At 35.6% G+C, this 22102-nt stretch overlaps 1 protein-coding gene and 1 pseudogene across 3 annotated transcripts in view; both read right to left on the minus strand.

Moving 5' to 3' along the window:
- ASB3 (ankyrin repeat and SOCS box containing 3) overlaps nt 1-22102 on the minus strand; it is an 89176-nt gene that overhangs the window by 19211 nt on the left and 47863 nt on the right. For all 3 annotated transcript variants that reach the window (XR_005066753.1, XM_037047896.1, XM_037047895.1), the window contains exons 4-8: nt 21664-21776; nt 20390-20525; nt 16740-16917; nt 14266-14463; nt 2974-3231 (exon numbers count right to left, since the gene is read on the minus strand). Coding sequence is in view for 2 of the 3 variants with exons in the window: in XM_037047896.1 (XP_036903791.1) it covers nt 2974-3231; nt 14266-14463; nt 16740-16917; nt 20390-20525; nt 21664-21776 (883 nt within the window). In the remaining variant the exon portion in view is untranslated. The remainder of the gene's footprint in view (nt 1-2973; nt 3232-14265; nt 14464-16739; nt 16918-20389; nt 20526-21663; nt 21777-22102) is intronic.
- LOC118988801 (40S ribosomal protein SA-like) lies at nt 7469-12493 on the minus strand (annotated as a pseudogene).

Genomic DNA, 22102 nt, shown 5'->3' on the forward strand with positions numbered 1-22102 from the left:
GTTACATTCAGTGGGGGGCACCCTCATTCAGTTTTGCATTTAAAGTTGAAAAAATATTTCAACTTTGTGGATTATGTTGTAATAGGCAAATTATTCAGCCAGATACATTTTTAAAGAACATTCAAGACACAAAAAAGCTAGGAAAGCCATTTATAATTTACATGACAAAGATTAAGCAACAGACATACATAAGTAAGTCTTAATTTAAGACTTAAAGCAACAGAGATTAAGCAACAGACTTACATAAGTAAGTCATAATTTATATCTTACATGATATAAATAAGATATAACCAAAATCCACTTTAACAGCACACTGAATTTTTACGGGGGAATTTTTCTTATAACAGCTCTATGAATGTAAATTTGATCAAAGAAAGCAAAACATTTATCATATTCAGTGTAAACAGTGGCTTTGCCCATTCAATAAAGAACAGTGAGCAAAAATTTGACCATGATAAGCATACTGCTAAAGTGACAATTTTTACTGTATTTTTCTAATGAATATAAAGTGACTAAAGTCACCCCCTCTGAGTAAACTATATACAATTGGCATTCTCAATCCAGAAACCTGTAAATTTTATAATTTACTTCAAAATAATTTGTAGTTTACTGGTTCTTAACTCTTTTCTATCCTAATCCATGCAATAAATACCGCTCACACTATATTCAGCAGCTTATTACCACAAAAATTCTCAAATGCGCTACTCACATTGGGGGAGAACTGGTATGGGAGAGTCATTTTTACAAAGCCTTCTAAGAGAATAAAGCTAAATAAATCCCTCTCCTCCCAGCAGTCTAAGTAACTGGCTGAAGAGGAATGGAAAAAAAAGGCAATATTTAATTTTTCTCCCTGTATAGGTTCTTACTAATTTAAGAACAGAAAGGAACAAGTTAAATTGGCACAGCTCAACAGGTTAGGCAAGGGATTGAGATACCCAAAATTAAGTGATAGAACTATATAGCACAGTGGTCAGAAAAGCAGATGTGAGTCACAATACAGGACAACCTGGGTTCAAATCTAAGTCCCATCACTAACTAGCTGTTTAAACTTGGGCAAGTATGTTAATCGCTATGCCTCAATTTCCTCTTTTATAAAATAAAAATAATAGTATCTAGTGTATTTCTTAGTAAACAAGTTAATACAGTAAAGAATTTAAAATAGCGCCTACCACGTGTCAGGTAGTATTCCAGGTGCTGGTTAAAGAAATAAACTAGAAATGAGAAATAAATACACTTGAAATCAGAAAACTGAAAGTAGTGGGCCAATAATATGTATGGCGCTGAGTGAGCAGCTTCAATAGCGGACCACAAAGAGTGAGGCTGAGAGAACGTGGCGCCTTGGGGACAAGCATCAAGGGAGAGAAGAGAGGGAAGAGGGCACGCTGCCAACAGCTACTCAACGTGTTGGGCTGGATTCCCAGCTGCAGTCAGTGGGCGAATCCTAGAATGGTACGGAACAACTGCTGCTAGCTGTCAGGAGCCCAGACGCAAAATAAAACTCATTAAGTAAAAAGTTAAGGATGCTTACACAGCTTTATTAATGGCTAGATATAGCATTTCATTAGTGAGTGTCGATACCTTAGTCGCATGTGTGTGTGTATCTGTTAAGACGAATATACATATACAAATAACTTAAAAATCAGAGATTTCCCAATAAACTGTCAATAATCTTTGTATTTCATTCAGTTATCTTGAAAATACAAAGTTTTTGTGCAAATGTATTAAAAAGGTATAGAGGAAACTGAAACAATGAGCATTTAACAGATAACTATGTATTAATCTGCTGTTGGAGAATAGAGTAAACATAATAAAAAACTCAACCTGTTGTACACACACAAAAATAAAGTGGAAATGAGAGGGTGTGTCTAAACTTTGCCTTTACTTCTACATCCTTCAAATCACTTACTGCATCCCTAAGCATAAAACCCTGCCTAGTGAAAATTGCTGAATTATTTATAAGGAAAAACATAATAAAAAGATGAAATGCTGGGATACTGCCAAAAGAAGGACTGTTCTTCACATACAGATGGAGAAGCCACCGGGTGGAAAACGGAGCCTCCAGCAATCCCAACTAAACTTACAAGCAGAGACCATTCTGTCACCGACATGAACCCCAACAGGATCTCATTTGAAAAAATAATAACAACATATCCAAACACTTTTCTGCTGACATGCAAAATCTCAGTATTAGTCTAAACACTATTTTAGTAAATGGTAGATTTTGAAGCACAAAACTTAAGCCTTTTATAATGGTTTATTGAAACATATAAAACACCCTCTCCTCTATTTTCCTCGAGACTTTTACTCTATTTTCTCACTTAGTTGGATTATCTGGCCAAAAGAGTTCTCTCACTCTACAATCACCTCCTCAGCCCCGACTAGACACCAACAACTTTTGCAAAGGCTGGAGGCTGCAGAAACGGTTTTCCTCTTCTTGCCCAAGAAAGATCCTAACCCAGCTGTCAAAATAATCACTCGTAGAGGCTACCCTTCTAAGAAACTCCCTGAGGTAAACAAGTTACAGTCTCAGCTACTTCAGAAATTAGCAGTTGTTAAGGGAGACAACGTTCAAATCAACGAGATGCTGTACACCAGAAGTGCTCGATCTAGCTGACTAAGCGACAGCAGAAATCTCCACCGCAGCTACACCATGCTGTCAGGGACAGTCTGACAGGAGCATGAGAGAGGCCTAAGCAGGAGAGATACACGGTACCTCTCAGAAGAGTGTACTAGCATCTGTCCCTTTCTACTCCCTTCCAGTTACCTCCTAGATTCTTTTGGCAAGAATCTGTCTTTACATTCAATCTCACTATTAGCAGCCTCCCAAACCAGCCATTACAGTCTAATACACACACACACACACACACACACACACACCCCCTCATCCCAAAATGAGGTCTCAAGAAATTGGGGGAACTTAAAGGGCATATATCCATTCAAAAAGGTAAGGTCCACTATTGTAGGATTGCTTACCAAGAATTGCATAGAAGATTCAGTGGGTCAAATCCAGCAAGTAGGAGAGATGGCAACCATTCCTTGTATTTTGCCTGTGCTTTAATTGCATGATTTATAAATTCAGATGTATGGTTCCATGATGCCAATGAGCAGCCTTTCTTTAAAAAGTAACGAAATACCGAAAACTTCTCATACTTCAGGCAGTAGGCCAAATGAAGTTCATTTAGCTGGACTCCGTATTTCAAAAGAATATTCACAATTCCAAAGAATTCACAGCTCCACCACAAAAAGAAAAGAAAGAAGTTAGACTTTTACATAAAAAAAAATAAGAATAAATGTTACAAATAATTAATAGTAGTTACAGCTGCAAAATAAGAACAGCCGACGGGATAGTAGGTGGTTTTTACATTTCTAGTGGATTTGAGATTAGAGACTAAGAGGGAGGGAGGGTTTCACTTTTTTCTTTCTTTCTTTGAGGACTTTTAGAAAGAGAGAGAAACATCAATATGTCGTTCCACTTATTTAGGCACTCACTGGTTGACTCCTATATGTGCCCTGATGGTGGGCGCAGGGGGACACAGGAGACCGACCCATCCACAAACTTGGCGTTCCAGGACGCTGTTCCACCTGACCGAGCTCCAGCCAGGGCAGAGAGTTTTACTTTTTCATTTACACTCCTGCATGGTTTTAAATTTTCAACTATGAACAGGAAGTGCCCTTAGAATTCTAAACATTCATCTTAAATAATTTTAAACATTATCATTGACATACAGAAACCTCTTCTCAATTTATATTTTTGTACAAGTAAGTATCTCTACCACAAACTACTTGTTGAACGAAGTTACTAAACACTATGACCTGTCTCTAAAAACATATGACTCCATCTGTCCTTAGCAATCTCCAAAATACCATTTCCTTTGGCAATAACCTTAGTCAATGTCCCCTTTACTTGCAAATGTCTTATGGTAAATAATGATCATATAGAAAAGTTTTTCATGAACAAAAATTTAACTTATAGCTTTATTTCTAAATTAATCTTTCTCAAGTACTTTCATAGAATAAAAGTATACCACTTTATACCTATTAAACTAGTTATTTTTAAATGTTTTATCATTTAATACCGAAAAGTTGTGGTTAAACTGATTAAAAATAAGTGTGATCCTTTTTTGAGAGAGTGAACTGGTAAGATGTATGAAAAAAAGAGTATCAGCAAAGCTGTAAGAGTGCAGACCCCGGAGCCAGTCTGCTCAGCCACTTAATTACTAGCTATGTGACTGAATGAGTTACTTGACCTTTCTGGCACAGAATTAGCCCTATGTACCATAAGTATTTGTAAAGATAAATGATATGGGAAGTAAAATACCATATAAACTAAAATAAAATATAATAAACATAAATCATGGGACTTTATCCAGGAAGTAAAATTTTTTTAATTATATTTTACTTACACAAATGCTAACCATAGTATTATCTGTAACAGACTTTAAAAAGAAAGATATTGCCTAAACGTTGAATAACAGAAGAGCGGGTAAGTATAAAATATGATACACTCATCAAAAACTGCAATTATGGCCCCAGCTGGTGTAGTTCAGTGGATTAAGCACGGGCCTGCGAACCACACGATTTCGGTTCGATTCCCAGTCAGGGCATATGCCTGGGTTGCAGGCCAGTTCCCAGCAGGGGACACATAAGAGGCAACCATACATTGATATTTCTCTCCCTCTCTCCTTCCCTTCCTCTCTACAGATAAATTTTTTTTAAAAACCCTGCAATTATCATGGTTGTATGACCACTTAAAAAATATTTATATAATTTTAACAGTTATAAAGCCCAATAAACACATATGTTTACCATATAGACAACCGTGAAAAAATATGCAAGAATAAAATTATTCTCCTTTTAAAACTGACATTAATGTTATTTTAAACAAATAAAAATATTTAACCATTCTGTAACCATAGTGTTACAGAATCTAAATAAGAGGCACTGTAGGTAAAACCAATATAGCATGTTTAAACCACTTTAAGTGAGACCAGCTACTTCTGAGGACTTCCTACAGAACTTTAAATCAAGGTTTTAAGGTTAAAACACTATATATAGTAGTAAAATGTCACTTAACCCATGCATATTTTTTAAAATTTATTTCATTTATACCCGAATTTGTGATTATTTTCTTTAGTCAAAAGATTAAACAATATTTTCTTCACTTTTAACTATTTCCACAGCAATTTAAAAGTCTATATTCTAAAACTTCTTTATAAAAATTAATAATGTTGTTGTCTGTCTACTATCTTGTTATTTGTTCCAGATAAGAAGTCCATCATTAGGTCGCTGTTCTTGAAAATAGTCCTGTATGTTTGCGTTTGTTCCTCTGGCTGTTTTCAGACACAGGAAAGCTGAGAGACTTTGTGGCCAGCAGTCCTGCACTGCAAGAAATGTTAAAGGATACACTTCTGACTTACAGCTCTAAACAGTTATTATCAATTTATTCCAACCACTTCAACCCCGTTAGGTTCTCATTATTTTGCCTGCAGTTATTATTACTTCCTGGATCTACTATAGAATAAACTATATATGGACTATTGAACATACTTCAAAAAAATATGCAGGCAAACTATAAGCTCAAGACACTGACTTGTTACAAATGTGCTACATCACTCTCAAGAAGCCTGGCAATTTTCCAGGTATGTGTGTTTACATGTGCAGCTCAGGGATTGGCTAAATTCTTCCCTCTGAAGCCATCTTGAGTACTTTGAAACCATCAATAGCTCTTAAAGACAGCATACTTTCGCTACAGAATACAAAGGTAAATGTGAGCCATAAATACACATATCAAATTAAAGGTTACAGATTTTCTGTTTAAAAAAAAAAAGAACTACAAAACCAAGAGACTTTCTTCTGAAAATTTCAAAATACTACCCAGACATGTGGCTCATGCTAAAAAAATGTTAAGAATAAAGCCAAGCGATAAACCATCAATCTCTAAAGTGTAAAAGGAATATACAGACATACAATTCCCTAAAACAAACTTCAGTATTTATTCTGTACCAGGCACCATGTTAAATTTTTTACATGGAAGATGTGCCTTAATCCTCACAACAACCCCGAGAATTACATTCTACTGTTATCTCTATTCTAGAGGCAAAAATTAAAGAAAGCTTTGTTACAGGACTAGTGACTAGTAGAATTATGATAATGTCAAACCAAAACCTAACTGAATGTAACACAGCAAATGTGTAAAATATATCCCCTCACTATGAAAACTGAACACTTTCATGAAGTAGTCAAATTGAGGAATACTTTATGGCCAGACCTATGTTTTCCAAAGTATGTTACCTGAAACATTAGTCCCTGAAAATAATCCATATAAAAAAGGCTCTGAAATGAAAATATTTGAGAAACCCTGTAGTACAGAGTCTGAAAAAGAAAATATAAGATAAACATATTTTTACACAGTATTCTAGTACATATTCAAATTATATGCTAAAACATTTTTCTTCAGACTCCAGACACCTCTGAGAAGTAGGTTAAAATTAAAGCAAAGGATATAATCACTAACCTCAAATAAGTATAATATAGAGTATAAAGTGCCCAAAAAGTCTACAAGCATGGGAACAAGCATAGTATAATTAGTATAAACTTAAGTTCATCCTATGTTCTCAAGCTTTTCAAATTTTTGTAGATTTATTCCCCTCTTAATAATTCACAAACCACCACCATTAAAAAAAAAATCCTTAGAAGCCCTTCAAGAAAGAAATCTATTTCTTAACTCTTAAACATTACTTAACCCTATGTTTTCCAAACTTAACTATTTCACCCCATGTAGTATCTATGAACAATCTACAGAATTAGTATTCTAAAAAAAAGACATTTGGGAAAGTCCAGCTTTAAACTTCTTCCAATTAGTCTTGTGATAAAAGAGACAAAAGCACACTCCTAAAAGACTCATAAAACTGTCTAGTGCTACAGTATTAACCCATTTCCAACAAAACAACCCATCATATGGTGGATAATAAACATAAAATAAACTGGAGAACCATAAAACTCTGTCGGCATGCCCTGAGCTTCTGGGAGGGCTGAAGGTCTCAAATTCACACGCAAGCTCCAAAAACACAAGCAACATCAGTGATCCAAATGATAAGACGTTACTGAGCAACAGGAGACCCTAGGGTGTAGATAACCTTTGATTAAATGATAAATTCCATGAACATACATACACATTTCTCTTAAGACTTTAAACAAATTCTCTTCTTATGAAACAAATTTTCTCTTAAATCTTGATAAAGAATCAAAAAAATTCTTCAAGTCCTAAAGTTTGAAAGAAACCGTGCATCCTATTTAACCATTGCAGGACATGTGGTCCTGTCCTTGATATTTGGTCCTGTATGATATGATATTTGGTCCTGTATGATATTTGGTCCTGTTGTGGTGGTATTGTCAATAATAATTTTTCTTGCTTTAGTAGCCTAACTGCTAATGGCTCATGGGGTGTGGTAGATGAGTAGATCAAGTGTCTCTTTGGGCATTCTGGTACAGGGCCAATTATATCAGGGAGCTTTTGGCATGGACCAAATGTTTTTTGTATGTTTTTTGGTCCTGTCAAAACAGGACCAAAAACACAATTTCCTGTGTCAATTATTATTGACAATACCACCACAATACAATAAAACATGGTAGTATTTTTTATGTCTGAAACCAAAAGCAAAAATAAACATTATGGGCTAGCTGAACCCATGGATGTTTTCTAATCATGGACATTTTGGATAGGACCAAAAGTTTGCTGATCTACTTAATATAAATATCAACAACTAAGTGTGACACATTAACAGACTGCATGTTATGTAAACCATGAAAAATTATCAAATAACTAAGAAAGAGGAGAAATTTAAAAGCTAAAAAAGACATGTCTAAACTTTATCTTTGGGCCTGTACATTTTTCTTTATTCTGCTGTTTGAAGTTCAAAAATGTACACAGAAAATGTGCACAGAAACAGTGCCCAGATCAAAGGAAGCACAGTGAAAGAAGATCCAACACGACTTATTTTAACAAGATTTATTAAATCTAACAAGATTTATTTTAACAAACAGAAATGGGCAAACATCTGGAGCATTTTGTGTTTGATTAGCCAAAAAAATAATCTAACCAACTTATTAGCTGAATGATCAAAGATCATAAAGAAAGCCTTAACTGAATGGCTTTCAGCCATTTGTTGAAAACAAAATGAAGACACTAGGCCTTATCAGATGTACCTATGTGTGATGTGATGATAAGAAAAAATACAATTTCTACAGAACAGGCTACCAATGATCAGTATCAATTCAAAATACAAAATCAGGTCAAAGAAGCCATGAGCTCTTCCTGCAGTCATATATAAAAAACATTAATATTTGTTCAAATTGTCCTGAAATGTCTCAACTTCCCTCCTCTTTCACACATTTCAGTTAAAGGAGTCTTTATTTTCTTGTATTTTCTTATTTCAGTTGAATTTCTCAACTGTGCCCTTAAAAGACTGGCTTTCATGTGACTGTAGCTGTTAACTTTTTAGCCCCAAGGGACAAAGACTGCTTTGTCCAGTGGTGGAGGAGACACCTTCCCACTGTTCCTCAGGGTGGTGAGAAAAGCGAAAGGTCACTGCTTCAAAGGGAAGCTCATCCTTCTCAAAGGGATACCCAGCAAAAACCTTTCAGGATGCTAATCCTGAGTTAAAGTGAAATCAGCTGAATAGAACAATGAAGAAGGAAAAGTGTAAAACACAGAGCCATCATTTATACTTATTATTTTCATTACCATTTGATATTAAAATTGTAGCATGTATAAAAGAGACAGAAGTTCACTGCAACACAACTGGCCAACAGTGCCAGGAGAGCCACAGATGGTCAATATCCAGATCTCAGAGAAGTGCCAAAAACACACGCACACAAATGAGGAAACAAAAGTTGTTAACTCATTAACACCTAAATGAGATAAATGTTGATCAAATCATTTTATACAACAATCTCACACCAAACTAAAATTACTATAATAACATACTGTTGCTATAAAAATTTCTAAATTTATACAACTAAACTTACCTCATTATCTATTACCAATTCTCTCCAAACTTGACTAATAATTAATTTTGAAAACTGAAGTTTTTGAATTTTCCTCGTACCATTTTTATGACCAAAACTCAATTCCTCATTAATAATTGCTAAATGGGATACAGAAAATTCATACACTGTTTCATTAAGGAGCAATAGAACAGGATAGTTATTTTTAATAAAAATCACATTAAATTATCCTTGCTTTTTATATGGGAATTCTAGTTAATTTAATTAATTTAGGTATGACACTGCAGAGCAGCATTTTTCAACCAGTGTGACATAAGAATTTTTAAAACATGTAGTACCTTACTATTTAGTCAGAGACACTGACCTCTTTTCCCTTAGATAGTCAAATAAAAAAAAAACACAAGACAACAGCCCAGACAACAATAGCCGTCCAGTGTGAATGAATAAAAATTATACCTAATGTTTTTGTCAGATTGGCGTATTTTATAGGGTATATTTTTCGGTATGCTGCAGAATTTTAGTAATTAGTGTATGTGTGCCATGAGATGAAAAAAGTTGAAAATCACTGCTGTAGAGAATCCAAACTTTAAGAGGCACATTTACTGAAAAAAATTAATAAATTTTTTAATTTGTATTTTTCCCCCAGACACCCAGCTATATTACCTCCTTGATATACTAAACAAAACCTACTAGGAGACCATCAGTTTTCTTCTTTGACCAGTAAATTTTTATCCAGAGTCCCAAAATAATCAAATGATCTTCGCATTACATGTACAGTGACTGAATGCAAACTAATAGGCAGACACTAGCTAATATAAATGTAGTATAGGCACTAAAATTTTAATGTATATTGTTTTCTAGATAGACAAAGGGTAGTAGAAAGAAGAAAAGTACCTGGATATTCTTCTACTGTGTGCTATGTACTATACTGATATCCATCCCTTTATATGGACACATTAAATGCAAGCATTAAATGATACTACCATCTTTCAGATTTGGCCCTGGGAAAAGATTTCTTTCAATTAAATTCCCCACAAAGTAGTTAACAAATGGCAAAGATGTACAAAAATGAGGTCTATTGCCATGGATCCCAGGCAAATGAAAAGTCAATTAGAAAGACTAGGAGAAGGTATTCTCATGAAATAGGTATCTTGATGTTTTAGCTTTTTCCCTACAGGCTAACAAATAACATCTTCCAATAATTTCTGAAACACTGAAAAACTGCCTTACTAATTAAGAATACCTCTGGTCCAATTACAAGTTCCCACATGGAAGAAAACAGCTGATAAGCCCTTCTAAAGCCAACGAACCAGATTTCAATTATGTTGCATAGGGCCACTTCATGGAGCAAACTTTCCAAGAACAGCAAAAACAAAGGTTGACAGCTCACATCTGTGACCATGAACTGCTACACACCACATTGCTGCTGCTTCACTTTTGGGTTTCAAGAGTTCAATTATTTTGAACACGCTTTTCTTTGGCTTCATCCTGCATCGGTTTAGTAAGCTTACTAAATCTATAAATTTACATCTTCATTCAGTGCTGGGAAGTTTCTCGACATTATTAGTTCACATAATTTTTCTGTGCCGATCTCTTTCTCTTATCCTTCTGAACTTGAACAATATGAATGTCAACCCATCCATATTGTCCCTCAGGCCCCTGAGGCTCTGTTCCTTGTTTTGTTTTGTTTTGTTTTCCCAATCTTTTTTTCTCTGAACTCTGTTCTTCAGTTTGGATAATTTTATTGGTCCATCTTCAAGTTAACTGATTCTGTCAATTCTAACTCTGCTATGGAGCTAATGCAATAAATTTTGCATTTTAGTTATTTTTCAGTTATAAAATTGCTGTTTGATTCCTTTTTTATAGTTTTTATTTCTCATCTGAGAATTTCTACCCTTCTATTTACTTCAAGTGTGTTTACCTCATAGAGAATAATTTTAATAGTTGTTTTCAATATTTGATATTTCCAACATCTGTATCATCTCAGGGTTGGCGCCTACTGTCTTTTCCCTTGAGAAGGGGTCATATTTTACTGGTTCTTCACATGTCAAGTAATTTTAGAATGTATCCTGAACATTGTGAATGTTAACATTGTACAGACTCTGAGTCCTTTTACAATCCTTTAAGGAATATTGATTTTTGTTGCTTTATTTATTTGAGTAAGCATATAACCTAGTTAGGTTCACACTGCAATTATTTTTTTTAGAAACTGCTTAATTTCCAGCAACTTTACTTCCATTTTGTTTATGAGTTTGTGGAAGAACAGCTTAAGGCCACTCAGTGGTTATCCCTACCCATTCAGTGACCTGAGCACTGAGTCGGGGCTACAGACCAGTCTTTAGTGGCAGGCTGAGCACCCCCATGTTCAGTAGGAAACTGCTGAATAGGCACAAGGAGTACCTGTGTGCCTTCCAACCAGTCTGAGAACTCAGGCCGGACAGCAATAAACTCAGGAGCTGGAGCAGTCCATTCACCCTGAAATTCCTCCTTGGTCACAGCCTTGCCAGCATCAGCCTGCCATTATTTTTCAGTCTCTTCAGGATCTCTGTAGAAGCAGAGCTGGGGCATGACCTCCCATGGGTGCTCACGGGAGACAATACTACACATGCACAGAACTTTCTGGGCCAGTACCCCTTGAGAGACACACTGACAGAACCCCTTGTTGTTGCACAGGATGGCAGTGTCCACATGGAGCAGAGGAAAGTCTGTGTCATACAGAGAATAGTAGGTAGATTAACATAAAATGTCCGTGAGACGCTGGTGGTCGGCCCAGGGATCAGTAACCACCAGAAGTCCCGGCCCCTGGATCTGACAGGGAAGGTTCCAAAGTGAAGCTCCAGTGGCAGCAGCCAACTTCAGCACAGCTCACTGGTGAGTACTTCTGGGTGATGTAACACTGACATCTGCCAGATTTTCAATGGTCACAATGGCACCAGCAGCCAACAGAAGCTTCTCCAAGGTTCTCTTAAAACCTATGATGCAGATGCCATCGCTATTTCTTTGGTAAATGTACTGTTCCATTTTTAAGTCCAGTTGTGTGACACCTAAAAGGGCTCCTATAGCAAGGAATTTGTGGACATCCTGCCTTCCTCAAATGCAGGGCATCAAGGGCTACAGAAATGGTGAAGTTTCCCTTTAAATTATGACAGCAACCCAGGACAATGCTCCACGGACCCCACTGTAGGGAGCCACAGAAAGGCCAGACTACAGTTTCTGTTTCACCTTCTGCAGACAGTGACTCCAATGTCAGTTCAGTTCTTAAAGGCGTTGCTATACTGCTCTGGAACCGGTCCTATGAAATACGCCACTCAGAGGGTTAACCTGAGACTTGGGTGGCAGTTTAAAACTTGTTTTCAACAATCTGGGTCTGTGCATTCAAAGCCTGGCATGAGCTCAGGACATATGCAGGTTCGTACACAGAATGAGAGGACTGCCTACTCCAGTCCTCTTCTTCCCCAAGGTCCCCCTTACATTCTCTGTTCCACATGGCTCTAGTTACCTACTCTTCAGGCCAGAAAAACATTAATTTTAAGGTGATCCAGGGTTAACAGGAGCACTATATTATATGTTTTATGTTATACTCTAATAAGATGATAAGGGAGAAAGGCTAATAATATCATTTCTCCAAAAAGTAAGATAAAGGTTAAAAAAAAAAACAACCATCATTATATTGCACACACATACAAACTATCCAAAATCATCATGTTCTGATCTAATCTTTAAAAGTCCAGTTCAACTGACCTAATAATAAAATATAAGGGAGTTAGATATGAATGGAGAAAACTGAAACAACTAAAGTCATCAATGCAGTCTTACTGAGAGTAAACTAATGGGTTTGGAAAGAAAAAACTTGAAACAAACTTCTATGAAATCATGAAAGTTATACATAGAATAGGTCCCAGAGACTCAGATTAAGCAAAACCCCAAATATTCAGACTATAAAATATACTTGGAAACTTAAATTCCAAATACATAAAATGAACTATTCTAAATAGCAAAGAGATGGCAGACTCAAAATCTTAGTAAATAAGTTTCTGATAAGTATTCAAATTAAATCATAGACAACAAATAGTGAATAAAGCCAATGCAATTCGAGGTATGACTGAAACCTCTTTTGTCATTAAAAACAAAAGCAGCTATCTGCACAACCTACGCCATTACTGTGGTCCATTATTGGATGAACCACAGATATTACTTCACATGGCTTTTGTTACAATCTTACTGTGTATTTTAAAACTTTAGGAGTCTTAATATACAAGCATTGGCCAGAAGCTAATAAAACATCAGTAATTCATTTCTTCTAACTTAAGGATCATGGGGCAGGTCATCAGATATTTTTAAGAAATTTTAATTTAATTATTCTGATTCACATAGACAATGCTACATGCCAAATACAATAATATCTACAACACTGATTTTTAGGTTTAAAACAAGTTTTGTAAATACAAATTTCAATTAGTAAATAACATGAAACATAGTCAACACTTTATTTGATACAGTCATTTTCAATTTTTCCTCCCAGCTTTATTGGGGGTATACTAGACAAATAAGACAGATATTTAAAGTGTACAAAATGATGATTCCATAAATGTATACACTGTGAAAAAAAATTCCCTCCATCGAATTTACTTCTTTAGGGAGGGGGGAAAGAACGTGAGTTCTACTCTCCTAGCAAATGTCAGTTACACCCTACAGTGTTACCAGCTTTAGGTCACCATGTTACACTCAGGCCCTCAGACCTTATTCATCACATAACTGGAAGTTTGTTTTAATTTATAAATTGTTTTGGAGACCAAGGATATCAGAGAATCCCTAAATTTTTTAATATAATTAAAGTAGTCTTTAAAATTGTTACACTGAAAAATAATCCATCCCTGGCTAGTGTGGTTCACTGGACTGAATGCTGGCCAGAAAACCGAATGGTCACCGGTTCATTTCCCAGCCAGGGCACATGCCTGGTCCCTGATTTGGGGAGTGAAAGACTGATGTTTTTCTCCCTCTCTTTCTCCTCCCCCTCTCTTATTTATTTTCCAGATCCAAAGAGGGAAGGGAAAAAAATCTGACATTATCACTTCATTTTTACTGTACTTGGACTGAACAAGGTACATCATAGAGGGGTTTTTTCTGTTTGTCTGTTTTTTGTTTTTAAGTTAACAGTTTAGCACTAAGACATATTAAGCTTTATCATAAAAGAAAGTCAGGAGTTAGAAATACATCTCCATATAGAAAAAAGAATAAAAATATAGCAAATATACATACTCTTTTTGAAAAGCCATACACAGTGGAGAACTAAACCCAAAGACGAGGCACATCTGGGCATCTGGGCTGTAGCCGTGCCGGAGCAACATTTCCAAGCAGTCTTCATGTCCTCCAAACACTGCTGAGTAGACAGGGCTCACTTTGTCTAGCCCAGTGTCACAGACCCGGCTAGTAAGTGGTATTAGCAAGTCCAAGATTCTGCAAGTACACAAATGTAAAAGCACTTAATGTGTTTATATGCACATAAGTATAGGCCACATTTCTACAGCATACATTTATAGTCACCTATTGATATATGCATACTAAAAGTCTGTCTTCAGCATAGCTTCTACCTATATTAAATTTTACAGGCTATATACTCCAAAATGTTACACTTATTATTGTTGCTCAATACAAACATCTTTAAACTGATTTGAAACAGAATCGTGTTCTTACAGGTAAATAGGTAACAGGGTGTTTTTTCTTATTTTTTCAGTAATTATTTATCTTACCATGATGACCCTACTCCCCAAAATTCACATTTTATGTTAGATATTTTAGGATCTAGTCAATTATTTCAAATTTCATTGTAGTAAATATAAACTTGCATCAAGAAATAAGTTATTTTCCTTCTTAAAGTACAAACTAAAGTTTTATTTTTCTAATTAGTACAATTTTTTAAAAATGATAAGTAACATGAAATGAATAGTATTTCCATCAGGAAGAAATCAGAATTTCTGCTCAAATATTCTACTCTCTGAAAAAGAATATGAGCTCTTTAAACACTGAGGAAGATTTATAAAGAAAATTGATTGATAAGCAGAAAAAGTGCTTAAGAAAATCATTAAACCAGAAGTCCTTCTACTATTTGCAAACTCACCTCCAGCATCAGCGGCAGAGAGAGGACTAGTCTACTTTTCTGAAATCGAAAATAAAACTGGAAGCCCTGGATGGTGTAGCTCAGTGGATTGAGAGCTGGCCTGTGAACCACATGATTGCAGTTCGATTCCCAGTCAGGGCATATGCCTGGGTTGCAGGGCAGTTCTCAGCAGGGGACTCACGAGAAGCAACCATACATTGATATTTCTCTCCTTCCCTTCCCCTCTAAAGATAAATAAATAAAATCTTTTAAAAAAATAAAATAAAAAAAAACTAGAGATAATGAAAGCCAGGAAACCTCCCCTCTTTCTTGAAGAAGAAAGACAGGGCTACTCTGAAGTATGTTCTTTCTCTCTGATACTTTTCCTTATCTAAGGTAGGCCCAAGATGGTGATAGTTATTAAAGGAGAGCTTACACTTACAGGGCTTAGAAGTAGTCTATGGAAGAAAGCATCAGGGACAAACAGAATTCTCAAAATCAAGAGTGAATGAGGACAAATTCCCAAGAAGATTTTTTAAAGCTCAGATTCAAAGATCTGAGGTTTATGTTGTATGCTTATACCTAAGATTTATGTTTAAATAAACAACTGAAAGTTAAGAAAAACACCAAATTTTAAAACTCAAATATTGTGTTAAAATGAAGAATTTGTTTAAACAACTTAAATGTGTTTAATTTTTTTAATTGGTCAGAGAAATACTCACCTAGGAGGCACAAACATCCTTACCAGTATCTTTAAAAAAAACAGTAAAATACCATGCCACCTAGTGTCAAAATAACCAAATTGCAGAATCTGCCTTCCTACTGAACAAACATTAATGACAATTTCACTGCAATTTTTTAATTAAATAAAACAATAGCTATAAAGTTATTATTGTACAATTATAACTCTAAAGACTTTAATCATATACTTTAAAAAACCATTCATTGCCAATTTATGATAAGATAAACAACTGTATTCTCATAGGTATAACCAGATTATTAGCTTCCAAAATTCCTGGAACCCCCAATTTCAAGGATTTCCAACCATCTTTTCTTTCTCTTTCTCTTTCTCTCTTTCTCTCTCTCTCTCTCTCAATACCAAAAGTTTCATGAGAACTGGCTAAGGAGAAGGAGTAATATGAGCAGGGAAAAGTACTGGTTTGGACTTGAGATTAGATAAGCAGAAGTCTAATCAAAGGGTTCAAAATGGAAGACCTACACAAACCACACAAAAGACTGACTCCAACAGGAGTCACAAACTCAAACGATTTCTGGAATCACAGAAGTAAGATAAATAGGTAATAAGGCCATCAGACAGCTAACTAAAGATGCCTGGGATAAAACTGGAGAATAGCCTAAGAGTATGGCCATAGCTTGAGAAATCAGGGAAAAGACTTAACACCCAGAGAAAGCCCCTGAGCTTGTCCCACTTCCAGCCACTGGAACAGTGCATGACTAAGAGGAACTGGGGACAGCATGGGGGACAGAGGCAGGGGTGGATCTAGTCACTCAGCAGTGTGGTAGAGAAGGGAACACCAAGGATTTTGTCTGGAGGTTATAGGGCTGGCCCAGAAGACTTACTCCTTATTGCCTTTCAATTATGAAACTACTTTAATTTTCTGTTTTTAACACTTACTCTGTATGGCCCATCTGTGAAGCTGCATGAATAGGTAACTGCCAATTGTCCTCATTGCAGTAGAGATTAGGATCTGCCCCACTGGACAGCAAAAGCTCCACACACTCGGTGTGGCCCTCTTGAGCAGCAATGAACAAGGGAGTAGCTTTGTCCAAGGCTTGACAATTGACGTTTGCACCTAATACAAAATGAGACATTTAACAGATGATCCTCATTTATGGGGTTAAAAAACATAATAATGAACATGAATTTCAAAGCAGCTTCCTTAAAAGAGTTTCACAGTACGGATGACCCTTGAACAATACAGGCTTGAACTGCAGGGATCCAATTATATGTGGACTTTCTTCCACCTTGTAAACAGATGATGTGAAGTTATACTACCAATAAATACACAGCACGGTCGATGTATTCTCTCTTTTCATTTTCTTAGTAACATTTCTTTTCTCTAGCTTAGTTTATTGTAAGAATACATAAAACAAAAAAAGTGTTCATCGGCCATTCATGTTATCAATAAGGCTGTTGGCTGACAGCAGGCTCTTGGTAGTTAAGTTGTGAAGGAGTCAAAGTTACACGCAGGTTTCCAGCTGTGTGTGGAGAGGGTGGTGTTAGAGCCCCACTCTCTACATCGTTCAAGGGTCAACTGTACAACAGTTTCCTCTCCTTAGTGGATACTGCTGTCACAACACACTGACTCACCTAACTTGTTGGTAACCATTTAAATTGTTTTTGCTTTTTTGTTGGCAAGAAAAGAAGTTCTTAATATTTTAGAATTCATTTTTGAGTTAAAACAAAAGTCTTGGTCAACAAAGGATTCATTTCATTCTAACCCCCTTTTCAGAAAGCCCTCTGTGGCTCCAATAAATAATCGTTTAACAAGATAAAAAGAAAACCATCAAATATGGATAACCTTTCTGATAATTACTGAAAATGTAAGCAAAAAAAGAAATTATGAACCTTTGTAGATGCCACTAATCAATTCAGGCTAAGTTCTATGAATAAGATACGACATACACAGGGGCTATGCCTTAAAACTCATACTGACTACACTCATATTGACTACTGCATTCTTTTCTTCATGGCCAATGCATGACAGAGCATTATTATTATTATTTTCCTATAATAAAAGAAAAAAGTTTATTTAAGTGGGCTCTGAGCTGAATTTTTTTTAAGATTTTATTTATTTATCTTTAGAGGGGAAGGGAAGGAGAGAGGGAGAGAAATATCAATGTATGGTTGCCTCTCATGAGTCCCCTTCTTGGAACTGGCCTGCAACCCATGCATGTGCCCTGACTGGGAATCAAACCACGATCGTGTGGTTCACAGGCCTGCACTCAATCCACTGAGCTACACCAGCCAGGGCCTGAGCTGAATTTTTTAAAGCATTAATTAATTAATTTATTAATTATTAATTAATTATTTAGGTACCAGACACAAGTATATAAAGATAATAAGTTGAAAGTGACCTCAATATTTGTAAAGGTTTGAAAATAACCAAAAGACTTCCCCAAACTTTTCTGACTATCAATGTGTTAAATATACTATGATGTTATTACACAATAAGGAGAATTTTAAAATTTCTGGAGTATATCTCAATGGTAAAATCATCATTATCAAAGGGGAAAAACTACTTTTTATTTAAAAGGATGTTCCATAAATACACCTTTAATAAACCAAAGTCATGAGATGGGTAAAAACTATGGAAAACATGAATGAGTTTATGGACCCACTTAAATGGGTCAACTTTCCAACTGGACATTCAACATGTCTAGACAAGTACAATCTCAATACAATGTGGATGCCTCACCTACTATCAGCCTCAGAAAGAAGTAGAGACTATTATACTAAGGAAATATTAAGTCAAGAAAAAGGTCTATTTAACTTTCTTTTTCAAGCAATGTTTCATTTTGATTGACAATTTCAAGGTATCAGAAAATAAGAAACCCAGTCCCTATAAGACTATGGTGGAAAAGCTGGAAAAGAATGACAGATAATTCACTGAAAGTAATGTCATTTTAAGGGGCTAGAAACATAAATAATCACATTATAAACACACCTATACACCTTTTTTCAACTTGCTGTTCATAATTATCAAGAGAAGAGAGAAGGAAAAAAAAAGAACAAAACAAAACGACAGGTGCTTAACATCCCAGGAGACAGGCTTGGCATAAGGAGAGTCATTAAAGTGCAGTCTAACCTATTTTATTCTAAATATTACTTACACACTAATAATTGCAATTTATGGGACTGGAAGCTTTAATGAATTAGAAGAGTCCTCAGGAAGGCACAATGTAGAAGAAGGAAGATGAGAGGTAGAAGGCTTGGGTCCAAGTCCTGATTCCATCCAGAGATATTTTTCAGATCTCTGGCAAGACACTTAAACACTCAGGACCTGGGATTCTTAATATAAAAACACATGTCCAAATAAATAATTTTGGAGATTCCTCTCAACAAAAGACTTACAGACTTATGTGTATAACAGATATCTTAATTTAGAACTTAATGACTGTTTCTTTTGCTCCCTACTTCAGCTTGAGTACTTGAATGTTTGTAAAGCCAAATTAAAAATAAGAAAATATTTTTATTTTTAAATAAAAATATTTATTGCCCTGCTGTGTAATTACTTTCTTTTATATATTTAGAAGTAATTTATTAGAAGCCTAGGTATTATAGAAGGTATATGAAAAGGATAGCTACTTAAAGTTTTTGTATTAAATGTAATTGAAAAAAATTTTTCATCTGTCTGATGGCAAACCTGGTGTATTTCCCTTCTGCTCTTCACTATCCACGCTTTGGCAGGTTAGTACTCATGTGGGGCATGTGAGGCGTTTGGAGAAATTTTAAAGCCCTTACGTAACATATGCTTCTGGTCACAAATGTCACACAGAGTTAAGAAAGCCACCACAACCCATCTTCTCTCACAATGCTGAATGTATAATGGTGTCATGGAGAACTCTTTAGCAGGTTTATGCGTTGCTATTAACATAAAAAAATATAAACATTCTGCCCTGGCTGGTGTAGCTCAGTGGATTGAGCACGGGCCTGCGAACCACACAATTTCGGTTCGATTCCCAGTCAGGGCACATGCCTGGGTTGCAGGCCAGTTCCCAGCAGGGGATTCACGAGAGGTAACCATACATTGATATTTCTCTCCTTCTCTCTCCTTCCCTTCCCCTCCCCTCTAAAGATAAATAAATAACATCTTTAAAAAAAGTATAAACATTCTTTGAAATAAACCCATGTAAATAATCATGCAATTGATCAAAACATACAACTCAAAGACTTAATATAAAAAAATAGCTATCTAATAAACTTAATCAATCCTAAAAGAGACTTCTACCCTAGAAAGTTGGAACTGCTCAGGTCCCTCTAAGAAAAGACAGCCCCATCATTCAGCTTCCAATAAAGCTGCTTTAGTGATAGATCATTATTTTTCTCTCCAGATAAACTAGTAGCTGTACATTGCATTATGTTAATAATTGACACTTAGTAACCAGACTTATAAATCAACTTGTATGTAGTCTTATTTACCACCAACATAAAACCATAAATTTCACGACCTGATTTACGTCTGGTCAAGAATTCTTCTTCCTAGGACACACACTTAACACTCATGATCGTTAACAGCGCAAAGGTGAATGGACTAATCTTACCCGAAGAAATAAGTATGCTCAAACTTTCTAGCTTGCCATACTGAGCAGCCACAAATAAAGGCGTGATTCCGAAGTCATCCTGGCATTCCTTGTTTGCTCCTCTTTTAAGGAGCAATTTTATGATTTCAGCATTTTCCTGAAGCACAGATTCACATTTTAAATAAGAGAAAACAAAGAAAATAGAAGGTACCTCATTTCTTACTGTGTTTTGTTTTGGTCTTTTGTTTTGTTTTTTTTCTCCTCACTAAAGGAAAAACCTTTTTTAAAAAGTTGGATGGGAAGGAAGTACTGGCAAAAAAAATCTGTTGTTTTTTTCCGTACCATAGCTCTAGTAGCACTTAGCTATCTTTAACTTCATTCAAAATAATTTTGTTAGATTGTATTGTGACAGCTGTCATATCAGCATGCATTTAAAAAACTTTTCAAAATTGGTGAATTTTTGCAGCTATTTTAGTATTGAAGGTGGAATACACAAGATTTTCAGTGTATTATACTTTATTACTTCAAGAAAGGTAAAAACGCAACTAAAATGCAAAAACAAAAGATTTGTACAATATGTGAAGGTGCTATGATTAAATGATATCAAAAGTGGTTTGAGAAGTTTCTTGGTACTATTGACATTTTGGCCAAATAATTCTTTGCTGTGGGGCTGTCTTATGCACTGAAAGATGTTTAGCAGCACTCCTGGCCTCCATGCTCTAGAAGCCAATAGCAGGAGACAGCTGATACACTCAAAATATCCAAATCAATAAAGTTATTGGTGAAAATGAATAATGTATCTTTTATTTTATGGGAAAAAACTAAACAGATTTTTTGACCAACCCAATATTAAATGATCAGATTATTCTACACCTCTAACAAGCCCATTAAACAAATAGATAAATACTGATCTCTAGGAAATATAATCCTTATAAAATCCTATAAAATTAGCTTGCTAGACCAAGCACTAAGGAGTTATCGTTTCTAAACACACTACTATACTTAAAATAAGCCATTTCTCCTTATCAGTTTACATCCCAAATATTCTGATGGTCTCTTAACTATGCTATCAACATCTGAAAAACCCAGATAATCCCTGTCCCAAAGCTGCTGAAACTCCCAGAGCAGTTGGCTTATTCAAAGTGGTCATTAGCATTTAGACTGCCTTTTCTGCACTGTACTACCCATCATAAATCACAGCCAAGTAGGAAGCAAAAACTGTATAGAACTGTCACTTTAAAAGGGTAAAGCACACACAATTTACAGAAAGGTGAAATAACAAATTCAGAAGTTACCTGAAAAGTAGCCTGGTGCAAGGCATTCCATCCACACAGAGAATGGGACCCATTAACATTTGCTCCATGTCGAAGCAGCAGCCTTAAGACATCTACCCGTCCATTCTCAACAGCTGCAACACAGGAGTCAAAAAAATTTGTCAGTAGAAAGGCATGTTTGTAAGACTAGATATTTTGGTGATGTTCTCATCACTTACTCACCTTGCAACTCACAATGCTGTGATCATTCCAATCAACAAATCAGAACACATGTGCCCTATGCAACGCCGAAACATTTATCACAATTTTCTTAGCCCAACCCACTAATACACACATCCTGTCTGTAGACATAAAGACTATTTACAATTGTGTTTAAAAATATAGAGAGGGGGGGGAAAGCAAGAAGCAAACATTTATTGTCTCTGATAATGGAGACAATATGTTTCTACTTTGTTAAGAA

The sequence above is a fragment of the Sturnira hondurensis genome, unplaced genomic scaffold, assembly GCF_014824575.4.
Source record: "Sturnira hondurensis isolate 20B ecotype Veracruz unplaced genomic scaffold, ASM1482457v3 Scaffold0006413, whole genome shotgun sequence".
NCBI lineage: Eukaryota > Metazoa > Chordata > Mammalia > Chiroptera > Phyllostomidae > Sturnira > Sturnira hondurensis.